Consider the following 12,483-nt stretch of genomic DNA (forward strand, 5'->3'; position numbering starts at 1 on the left):
GACGAACCAGCCCAAAACTTGGTAGCTTCTAACAATAAGCATTTCTTAGTTCACACCGTTTCTGTGAGTCTGGAATCTGGGAGTGAGGTGGACTCTACCAAGGGCCCTGTCAAGATGTCAGCCATGCTTACACGAAGGCTTCATTTGGCTACAGGAGGTTCATTTTCATGCCTGACAAGCCAGTGCTGGCCATAGACAGCAGGCTTTAGTTCCTCGCCACATGTACATCTCCACAGTGCTGCCCGAGGGATGCTCGGTAGATGGCAGAGTTGGAGGACCCTAAGCTCACCCCGTCCCACGTTTACAACTAGATACGACTCACACCCAAGTCACATCCTCATGATATGGCAGCTGGGTTTGCTGTAGCAAGTATGCCAGGTAGATGGCACGTCTTCATGACCTAGCCTCAAAAAGTCACACACCATCATTTCTGTAATGTCCTATTGGTTATATGTGTCAGCCCTGCAGAGTGTAGGAAAAGACGACACACAGGTGTGAATGCAAGTTCCACTGGAAGCCATCCTGGAGGCTAGCCAGCTACCACATAATAACTCAGAATGTCTCACTATTCTGTGGGTTAACTGGGCAAGTCTCCACATGGTGCTGCCAGCCAGACTACTGCAAGGAAGGGCGCAATGATCAGCTAGGCCTTGTGTACCTGGCAGTAGTTGGTACCACTCTCTGGTGTCTCTGCATACAGATGCTGGTCCCATCATGAGGCCCCACCCTCATGACCTCATCTAAGCCTAATTAGCTCCCAAAGGCACCACCCCCAAATACCATCACATATGTTAGGGCTTCAACATATGAGATGGGTGGGGTGGGGGGGGGAGGCACAAAACATTCAGTCCATTGCAGTCCTCAATTCATATTTGATGAAGAAATGAAAGAAAATTCAAATAGTACTGACTGTGTTCATTAAACAAACAAAAAAGAAGTAAAGAAATGCAAATAAATATATGAAGTAGAACTATTATGATTAGACAAAAGAGGGCATTTATGGATACCAAGAACAGATGATTCAGGATAAAATACAGATTAAACAAGTACTCAGTTTAAACCCCAAGTTTCAGGGGCACCTGGGTGGCTCAGTCGGCTGGGCATCCGCCTTCAGCTCAGGTCATGATCTTGCAGTTTGTGGGTTCAAGCCTCGAGTCAGGCTCTGTGCTGACAACTCAGAGCCTGGAGCCTGCTTCAGATTATGTGTCTCCCTCTCTCTCTGCCCTTCCCCACTCACACTGTGTCTCTGTCTCTGAAAAATGAATAAATGTTAAAAAAATTTAAAGAAGTAAATAAACCCCGTTTCAAACTATCTTCCCAATCAAACTTTATAAGGGCTCTTAACCACATGCAAAGAAAAAGAATCAATTTTTACTTTATGTCCCTAATCTTGCTCTTGACCAAGGACAGGGCTGAAGAAATCAGGAGGCAAAAATGACAATATTGATAACAAATCAACCAAGAGCAGGGAACACAAACTGAGAGTAACGTGAGAATATGAAGGACATGGACTAGATAATTCACCATCGAAATAATACTATTTGACACCTCGCATTAAACGAAGCATCAACACAGACAGTGTGCAGCTCTGTAGGCAACCCTTTGGAAGAATAAATTTAACAAGGGAGTTAAATTGGTTAGCAAGAGGTCAAAATGAGGTCACGGTCATGAGTTCAGTCCGTTAGTCTTGTCCTCGGACCACAGAGTGGTAACAGCTGCCTCTCTGACTCAGCCAGCTGTCTCTAAAACATCTGTGTTTTGGTCACAAGAGGGATTGAGAACATACGGAAAAAAATTATGCATCGCTATCAGGATAAAAAATAATCCGTAAATGAGTAGCGCTGTAAATGGCAACTAATAATAATGGTTTCTGCTTATTTTTTAAAAAAGGTATTTGTGCAATGATAGATGCCAGTATACAGTGGATAAATACCCTCATGATGCTGAGCAAATGTGTCTGTCAACTTGGAACTCTAAATTAAGCCATTGTTCAATAAGAACTTAAAATAACTAAGAGAACAGTCATCCAACAACAACAACAAAAGAATCCAAATAAGTACAGGAATAGAGATACTTTGGTGGAAGGATTGGCTGTAAACAATGAATCCAGTTAAAGACAGAAGCGCCACTGACTCTGATGGCAACGAAACAGACTGTAACATTACAACTTTGAAAATAATAAAACTGTAACTTACAAACCCTGTGAGGAGATAGAAAAGTTGTGAATATTATTTTCCCTGGCGCTCCTAGTCAATACTGCCTAAAACAAATGCATGGAGTCAAAAAAAGGAATGAAGGAAAAGAAATATTTTCTAACAATACACAAAAAATTCAATCTTACAAAAGAGAACTATTCATTATTTCTAATTATAAAAGAAAAATATCGGAATGCCTACAAAGTGGGGAGTGGTAGGAAGACCTTAAAACATCAATAAGGGATGTTCCAGATAGTTCAGGATGCACCACTCAATAAGAAAACGCCGAACACTTGTTTAAAAGTTCTGAGTGATCATCTTTCTAACCCTCCACAGTTTCTTAAAAGCCAGTTAAGTCATGACACACTATGAATTCTCTCAGCTACCCACTCTCCAGCCTGTAACTTGCCTAATGCACTGCATGTTTCTAAGTCCATTATGTTGGGCAATGGTCATTATTCTATTTCAGCCTCATGCCACTCACTCTCCATCCCGTTTCTGGCAAAAGCCACTCTCCCCATACCACACAACTCTGGTTGGGCTATCAACAGGCCACGTACCCTCAAGGCCAAGGTGGGCCAGTCCCAGCACTGAGTCCTTGTGGATACAGTAACTGATACAAGGGTAGGCCCTGCTTTTTTGGTCCAACCATGATCCCTCCTTGGAATGATAATACACAATGGCAGAGCCAAGTTGGGAAAGCAAGCTAAGACAACACCCCCCCCAGGCTACTGGCTGGCTGCCATCTTCCCTGGCCTCCTAGACAAAGCCCATATTAGTGGGAGAAAACGAGGTGAACATACCAGAGAAAGGATAAGCGGAAAACAACAGAGACCCCAGTAGAGAAATTCCAGGCAGCACTGAATCTCAGTGCCAATATCTAAGGACCCAGTTTTTAGACGCCTTTTCAAAAAAATTCTGTAAGCTAACCACACCCTAAAATCTTCCCCATCTGTGGCAGAAAATATTCCCCATGTGTAAAATGTTTAGTGGGTTTCTGTCACCTAGCAACGGTAACTGCCTAATTAACCCACCCTTACAATTTTCCCATCTTTTCTTCCTTCTAAGACTCCCCTGGATCTCATTCCGACTTACCTCTTGTATATACCTGAGCCTAGTTCTCTTTTAATGGACATCTACCCTTCCCCTAAGTGTAGATTCTGCTTCCCTTGGCTTAAGTTAATTCCCTTTAAGGAAAGAACAAAGACACAACAAAAAACAAAGCCTTTCTCTTTTCCTTTAATTGCCCTCAGCTCTCTGCCTCTAGGTCTTTCTGGGAAGAGTTCACAGATGTCCCCACCATCCATTCACATTATTCTTTCTGTAATTTCTTGCAAGTTGACCTGTCCCACGCTCTTCCACTGAAATTGCTATCGTAAAGATCAACAATGACCTATATGCCAAATTATAAGACTGTTTTATTAGAAAACAATGTCCGTGACTTAGAAATGGGCAAGAGATGGGGCACCTGGGTGGCTCAGTCAGTTAAGGGTCATACTTCCGCTCAGGTCATGATCTCACGGTTTGGTAGCTGGACAGCTCAGAGCCTGGAGCCTGCTTGGGATTTTGTGTTTTCCTCTCTCTCTGCACCACCACCCCCTGACCCCCACTCACTGTCTCTCAAAAATAAATGAATGTTAAAAAAATTAAAAAAGAAAAAAAATGGGCAAGAGAGATTACTGGGCGTCTCAGCAGTGATCTGCAGCTGAGGTTTCTGAGAGCCCAGGGTGGGGAGAGAAAAAGACAACCTGACTGTACAGGGTGTATTCTTCTGACTGACTTGCTACTACTGACTGGGCTATTTTACAGCTCTGGACGGGTAGATAATGTAGATACCTGATAGCACTGCAAATGTTTCCTGTCCCACGCAATGCCAATCAGATGGGTCTCAATCGTAGCCCTGCACATGAACTCTGTTGAGAACGGAATTTAAATCTCTTCTGGTCAATCTGAACCAGTTTTAGCATCTTCTAGGTCACCTCATTAATTAATGAACTGAATACAACATTTGATGTGTGTTCATTTTGCAAGAGTCCAGCTTTTTGCACTGTCAAAAATTACACTTCAATCTTTTGGTCTACATCACACTTACATTAATCACTTCCTTCATTTAGAAATTAACCTGGCCTGACTTCCGGCACATGATAGCTCCCAGATCTGTTCCTAGGTCTCTAGCCACTGCTCCTCCTCCATGGATGGCATTCTTTCACTTGTTCTCCTTAAATGGTGCAATTTAGCAAGATTCTTCTCCAGTTTCCTCCCCAGAGGCATCATAAGGGTAAAATGAGAGCAAGCACTTAGCAAGGTAGCTTAGCACCTTGTTAATGCTCAATAAAAGTTAGCTGGTAATAGCATCAGCAACATTGTCGCTTTTTATGTTGCTAAAAGTATTCCACAAGCCTTCCTCTCTCCAGAGACCCTCCCTTTAAAATTTGTTTTAAATTTACATGTTTATTTATCTTTGAGAGAGAGAGAGAGAGAGAGAGAGAGAGAGAGAATAAGTGGGGAGGGGCAGAGAGAGAGGAAGACACAGAATTCAAAGCAGGCTCCAGGCTCCAAGCTGTCAGCACAGAGCCTGACATGAGGCTTGAGCTCACAAAATGTGAGATAATAGGGGCGCCTGGGTGGCTTAGTCGGTTAAGCATCCGACTTTCGCTTAGGTCATGATCTCGCGGTTCGTGGGTTCGAGCCCCGCGTCAGGCTCTGTGCTGACTGCCAGCTCAGAGCCTGGAGCCTGTTTCAGTCTGTGTCTCCCTCTCTCTCTGACCCTCCCCTGCTCACGCTGTCTCTCTCTTTCTCTCCTAGAAATAAATAAAACATTAAAAAAATTAATTAATTAAAAAAACAAAACAAAACAAAAAAACAAAATGTGAGATAATAACGTGAGCCGAAGTCGGATGCCTAACCGACTGAGGCACCCAGGCGCCCCACCCTAGGTCTCCCTTTAAGAACAGGTCCTGTGTTCTACTCATCACTGCCTCCTTAGCACCCAAAGATACATGTTGAGGGAGGGAGAGAGCCACTGGACTCTCAAAAGGTATTCATATAATCCCCTTGCGATAAAATGTATCTAATGAAAAATGCATTAAAAAGGCCCCCCAAACAAGCCTTCCTCCCTGACTCTGAATCACCAGTAAAGTTCTGGTGGAAGCTCGGGGGGGGGGGGGGGGGGTGGCGGGGAGACTCCTCGCGTCTGTTTCCCTCTCCCACTTGTAGATGACAGGATCTCAGAGCCTTTAAAGCCCAGAGTCACTAGTGGGATGAGGCAGCGGGGATGACAGCACAGTTCAGTGGAAATATAATGGAAATACACTGTCTATGTAATTTTAAATTCCATAGTAGCCACATTAAAAAGTAAAACAAACAGGTGAAATTTATTTTAATAACATAGTATTTACAATGTAGAGGCGCCTGGGTGGCTCAGTGGGTTAAGCACCTGACTTCAGCTCAGGTCATGATCTCATGGTTTTTGAGTTCAAGCCCTGCATCGGGCTCTGTGCTGACAGCTCAGACCCTGGAGCCTGTTTAGGATACTGTGTGTCCTTCTCTCTCTGCTCCTCCCCCCACTCGAACCCGTGCTCTCTCTCTCAAAAATAAATAAACATTTAAAATTTTGTAATTTAATAACATATATGTGTTATTAAGCATCATAAATATATGATGTTTAAATTAGTAGATATAAAATATTTCAATATGAGGGGCGCCTGGGTGGCCTAGTCAGTTAAGTGTCCGACTTTCGCTTAGGTCATGATCTCGCGGTTCGTGGGTTCGAGCCCTGCATAGGGCTCTGTGCTGACTGCCAGCTCGGAGCCTGGAGCCTGTTTCAGTCTGTGACTCCCTCTCTCTCTCTGACCCTCCCCTGCTCATGCTGTCTCTCTCTCTCTCTCTCTCTCCTAGAAATAAATAAAACATAAAAAAAATAAAATAAAATAAAATATTTCAATATGAAATGAATATGAAATTACTAATGTGGCATTTTATCATCTTTTTTCATGTAAATCTTTAAAATACAGTATTTATCTTACATTTTCAGCACAAATCAGTTTGAACTAGCCACACTGCAAATGCTCAGGCCACACAGGTGGCTAGTGTTTACCTTAGAGAACAGCTTAGAGGCCCCAGTGGGGAACCCAGAATCTAAATATAGCATCAGAATGATAAAGCAAGAGGCTGACTTTTTGAAATGCAAATCTACAGTCCTTCCTGTTCTCAAAAAAAAACCCCAAAAACCAAACTTCCAATGACTTCCTGCTGTTAGGGAAAGAAACCAATTCATTAAGAGGCTCACAAGTCTGCTGTTCTGGCCCCTTCGTACTTCTATGGTCTAATGTTAGTCTAAACATCTTAAGACTCTGGCCTGTGCACCTCATCTCAGAAGACCTCAGTGGGTAGTGAGGTGAGACAGGCAAATATACCAGAATTGCAGGACAGATGAGAAACAACCAAGAAGCTTACTCTCCTGCCCCCAAGGCCACCAACATTCTGGGACCCAGAAGAACCACCCTGTGGCTCACCCCAGGAACAACAAAGACAGGGAGTGAAGCTGGACATTAGTGGGATCTCTAAGTGGTGTGGGCATAAGGGTTGTTCTCAGGGTTGTGAAAGGTAATTTTTATAGGGTCATCATACAATATAAAAGCATGTGATTACCCAGAAGTGGCACTAACGGAGGAAAACTTCAGATGCAGACTATGACACGGGCATCAATTAGCCATTCAACAGAAAAGGATGACCTGGTCGACATCATTAACTGAGTCTGAGTGCCAGCCTTTTCAAAAAATATTTAGCTTAACTGAACACTCAGAATGCATAATCTGTATGTATATCCAGAAAAGTGAAATGATATAAAAAACCTATAAGCATGCACACAGAGTTCCAACTTACTGAACTCATAACTTATGACAAAACTGTATTAAAGGAACTCTTGCAAAGAATGTGAATATTATTTTTCCAAAATGTATATTTCAGAAATGTCATATCTGGGCAAAACTGAATTTTTTATCAATCCCTATTTAATAAATGCTTCTTTAAATTTTTTTTTCATTTTACTTTTTTTAACATTTATTTATTTTTGAGAGAGAGAGAAAGAGAGAGCAGAGGAGAGGCAGAGAGAGGAGACAGAATCCGAAGCAGGCTTTAGACTCTGAGCTGTCAGCATAGAGCCCAATGTGGAGCTTGAACTTATGAACCGTGAAATCATGACCTGAGCCGACTGAGTCACCCAGACGCCCCTTAATAAATTCTTCTACTAAGAAACAGAATAGACTTAAATATTGGTGATTTTTACTTAAATAAGAAGAATTATCTTTTTACAGCATGGTTCATACTCCATCAGTATAAAAATGACTTGATATGTAATATATTGTGATGATATAGATCCGTTTTTGCTTTTCAAAACACAAGAGTTGATATTTAGAGACCATCCTTCCTTAGAGTGCTACCAAAAAAAGTATGTGTATATATGTAAAAAAATTACATATTTTACTATAAGTATTATTAAAAATACACACATACACACATGTACACACACTTCATTAAATACTCATTTTGGATCTAAAAAGACTAAAGGAAAGTTTCTAGTACATGAAAGAATACAACAAAGAAAATGCTGCCAGGTTATCTGTTGTTTCTTTTCTATTTTTATGTTATGTTTTTTTATTTATTTCTGAGAGAGGGAGAGAGACAATGTGAGCAGGGGAGGGTCAGTGAGAGAGGGAGACACAGAATCCAAAACAGGCTCCAGGCTCTGAGCTGTCAGCACAAGCCCGATGAGGGGCTTGAACCCACGAACCGTGAGATCATGACCTGAGCCGAAGCCGGACGCTTAACTGACTGAGCCACCCAGGCGCCCCCCACCCTTTTATTTTTTTTTTTATTTTTAAAAATTTTTTAGGTCATCTGCTGTTTCTATGAAGGATAAGGAAGTTTTGCCAAGAGGCATAAGACTAATTCTTTTAAATGTTCTCAAAACAAAAATAGCCACATATCCTAGAATAGGTAATTGTCTGGAAGCATGGAATAAAATGTCTTGGACTCCAGTTATTTTAAACTGAATTAATAAGGAAGGAATACCCTATACAATAATAGAAAGTAAACTAGGAAAATTACAAAAAGAATGAAGGTCTTTTTGAATGCTTCCTGAAAGCACCTTTTTTATAAGAAAAAGAAGGGAAACCATACATCCTCTTTTGTTAGAAGGCTAAATCAGAACAATGAAAATGTTTACCAACAGAAGATGGGTGCAACTTTTTTTTTAAGAGTTTCTAAGTCTTAACAATGTGAAAGTTTTATATTTTCAAAAAATAAAATGAGTGGGATGGAAAAACTAAAATCGAAGACAAACAGAAGTAAAATATACCAAATTGTTAACATAAATAGGCAAAATTAATTCTAGTAACTTTTAAATACATTATCTTGGGGTGTCTGGGTGGCTCAGTTGGTTAAGCGACCAGCCCTTGATTTCATCAGCTCAGTCATGATCTCATGGTTCAGGAGTTTGAGCCCCACATCCGGCTTTGTGCTGACAGTGTGGAGCCTGCTTGGGATTCTCTGTCTTTCTGCCATTCCCACAAACTCTCTCTCTTTCACTCTCAAAAATAAATAAACATTAAAAAATAAAAACAAAAAATCTCAACATTATCTTGACTGTAAAGTCATAGTGAGATACATTCTAAAGATAAACGGAGTGCCCAGATACCTTAAACTTTACTCAGTAGGTTTATTGATGGTTGCAATATGACATCATAATTTCTTTAAAAATTTATACATATTGTATACGGCAAAGCAAGTAAATATATTAATAGTCTAGTGAGGGGCACCTGGGTGGCTCAGTTGGTTAAGCGCCAACTCTTGGATCTGGCTCAGGACATGATCCTAGGGTTTGTGCATGTGAGCCCTGCGTTGGGCTTTGCGCTGACAGCATGGAGCCTGCCTGGGATCCTGTCTCCCTCTCTCTGCCCCTCCCCAGCTCTCTCTCTCTCAAAATAAATAAATGAACTTAAATACTATAATGAATCATTAGGAACCAAGATTTTTGCTGCAAGAGAGAAAACAGAAATACTTAAAGAAGTTAAAGTAAAAAAACTCCATGCATGTGACCCAACAGGAACCAGGGGAAGGGACTTACTTCCTGGCAGTACTGCAAGATGTCTTCCTTGGTCCCAATGCAAGTTTTGGTCCCTGATGGATCTGACTCCCACTTCCCATTCTGAACGTTCATGTGCATGTTCAGTTTGCCACAGAACATGGCAACTTGGGGTTCCGCAAGCAGGCCGGCATTGCCGTCAGTGGGCACCTAAAAGAAGAAGAAGTTTAGGTTAGTTCCCCAAATCCACAGCTCTGGGAAAGGAATTGGGGAAGGGAGGCAAAGAGGAACACGGCACGGAGCGGTACCAAAAATAGTTGATTCTTGGTTTCGGAAATTCCTCCGAGTAGGAATTCGCCTTGCCTTCAACGTTCCTTTGTTAAGTATTACGTGTGCTACATTCATCTCCAACCACCTACGATACGATGCTTTTTTAACACTGAAATATAGGAATTAACATATTGAGAAGAAAGTAGTCACTAAAAAGTTGATGCAACTACCCGTAGCAGATTTTGCCGTGCCTCCTGAAAGGTTCCGAAAATAAAATAAGGTGTTTTTCTGAAATAAATATAATCACTCCAAGGGAAACCATATTCTCATAATAACCTCCAACTGACTCACACAAAGAACAATGCCAAGTCCCTGCCTGATGACCGGGTCTAAGAATAAGGTTGTACGGTGCCTCCTGGAATGGAAGCCATAGTGTTAGTGTGCTTATTCACTAGCAAGTGACATTATGATTTTTTGGACCCAAAAATTACTGTAGAATTTACCATGCACAAATGTGACTGAATATGTCGGCCATTCCAATGGCTTTCTCCAGAATATTCTCTGGCTATCCCTCACTCAGATCGTAAGAATAGGTGAAGGGTGCTAGCGTCTCAGGTCCTCAGCTTTGCTGTGGAAGGATGCAGCAAGGTCTCTCAAGGTCTGTCAGAGCACCTGCTGTGTCGTAAGCTCTTAGTAGGTCTTAGCCATTACCACCGGAGGCAATACACCATTTCACTCAAATAACCGAAGAGGTGGCCCTTCTGTATTTCCAAACCCTTCTGTGCTTCAGGTATTACCTTCACATAAGCATTAAAAATGTTTTTTCATATAAATATCTTAAAAAGGGAATATGGACATTTTGAAATATCCATACTACCTCACTTCATGGGTTCCGATACGTCAAAAAGACTAGAAAAAATTAGCGAGAGATTAAAAAAAAAAAACAAACCCATGGGAGTAAAAGTGTTATTTGAAACCAGGGAATCAGAAGACACATTAAGCAAAGTAATTCCCACTCTGTGAAAGGCAGCTGCTGAGGAAGTGTGTGGCATCCACGTCAGGAAGAGTTAACTGCCACCAAAAGCCATTCATGCAGCCGAGCACTGGGGGATTCTATAATAAAGTGCATCATTTCTAAAAATTGTTCACAGGAGGGAATAAAAAACAAAACACTAAAATTGCACCGAGAGACTTCAGTTAAGAAATAGCTTCTTGACATTTCTTCCCACAGAAATGTAAAAATAGAGCAAACATCTGTCCATTCTAGTCATCTTCGTATATATTTTGTTCAACCACAGCAGAAGATTTATGTTGTTTAAAAAAAAAAAAAGATAGTGCACAGAACCCAGCTGAGACCCATCACAGACCTGAGTGCAAGAGTTCCTGGCAGAATCTCTAGAATCGTATTTCAGGTAACGTTTTCTCCACGTTGACATCTACTCTGTAAGGCATCCTGAACAGGATTCTGCCTTCGCGTTGCCAGATGTGACAAGATAGCAGCTGAAGCCACAGCATCGGGTCATCAACAAGAAGGAGCTGGGACCCCTCGTTTCCCCAGTCTGGGCCCCCTGCCCCCTCCCACAATTTCCAAGCCAGAACCCGGACCGCTCATTCTCCAACAGAAGGCCGTCTAAGCAGAATGCTCCACAAACTTAAGTTTCACAGCTTTCCTGAGGGAATAGGAGGAAATTCAAAGCCTTGAATCTAAAAATCAGAAGACAAATTTTGCCAATTTTATTGAAATAAGTAGGAAGATAATAACACTGCAAGAAAGCCAAACGGTAATCAGGCACCTAGAGATAAGGCCCTATATTCGAGACTATGGAGGATATAAAAATATTTTTAATATCTAAAATTTATTTATATGTAAAAGATAAGCCTTGCCTTCAGGGAATGTACAATCTAGTAATGAAATCAGCACTGGATTCTCCAGGATACTTTATTCTGCTCAAATTCATTCCTTGTCCCAAAGATTTCCAGTCTTAGTAGAATCCTGGTAACTTATCTCTAAGTGAACAGAGAGATTATTGATCCCCCCATCACAGTTGGTAATTATTTTATTGAATGAATCTTCGCCTTGCTAGCTCAAAATGTCTCTGCACCTCAGATTCTCCACAATCTGTTCACTACAGGTTTCTACGTCCTCGTCAGTAAAAGTGCCCTTCATTCTGTATTTTCCCCTCAAGGAACACGTCAGCGCCTGTTTCTCTCCTGGTGGAAGCTGGCCTCCAACAATGGTCCCCCCCCCCCCCCGCCCCAGGATCCTTACCTTCCTGGAGTTCAAGCTCTTGCCAGTGCTATCCCATCATGCATAAAAGTCTGTCTGTGCAATAAATAGAATATGGCAAAAATAATATGTGACTTCTAAGAACAGGTCATAAAAGGCACCCGGCTTCTTTCTTGTTCTCTGGGGAAGGTCAGCCGTCATGTTGTGCGGACATGCAGGGAGTCCTACGGAGGGAGTCACCTAATGAGAGGAGAAACCAAGGCCTCCGTGTCAACAGCAATGCGAGTGAGCTTGGAAGCAGCCTACGGCCACAACGAGCCTTCATGACCGCAGCCCTGGCTGGCATGACTGAAACCTGGAGCCAGAACCACCCAGAAGGCACTCCCAAATTCCTGACCCACAGAAACTGAGATACTGAATGTTTTGTGTTTTAAATCATTAAGTCTGGGGTAATCTGCTACACAGCAGCAGATACCTAACGCGCTTTCTTTTCTGGCCCCGTAGGACATCCACAAATAGCCTTTGGTCTCCTCTACTGAAAAAAGCAAACTGCAGACAAAACAACAACAAAACAACAAAGAAAGCAAAAAAAAAACACCCCACTTTCCTCCATTCTCTCTTATCCTCCAGAGCAGGGAGTGAGCAAATTTCTTCTGTTAGGGGCCAGATACTCAATATTTTACGTTTTGTGAGCTGGTCCCTGCCGT

The 12,483-nt window shown here is 41.9% G+C and overlaps 1 protein-coding gene across 6 annotated transcripts in view; it reads right to left on the reverse strand.

The window, feature by feature from the left end:
- Positions 1 to 12,483, reverse strand: part of LOC120235132 (amyloid beta precursor protein) — a 272,417-nt gene that overhangs the window by 200,620 nt on the left and 59,314 nt on the right. For all 6 annotated transcript variants that reach the window (XM_039237295.1, XM_039237294.1, XM_039237293.1 and 3 more), the window contains exon 2: positions 9,322 to 9,489. In XM_039237295.1, the coding sequence (XP_039093226.1) occupies positions 9,322 to 9,489 (168 nt within the window). The remainder of the gene's footprint in view (positions 1 to 9,321; positions 9,490 to 12,483) is intronic.

Source organism: Hyaena hyaena, unplaced genomic scaffold, assembly GCF_003009895.1.
Source record: "Hyaena hyaena isolate Hyena2069 unplaced genomic scaffold, ASM300989v1 scaffold_122, whole genome shotgun sequence".
Lineage (NCBI taxonomy): Eukaryota > Metazoa > Chordata > Mammalia > Carnivora > Hyaenidae > Hyaena > Hyaena hyaena.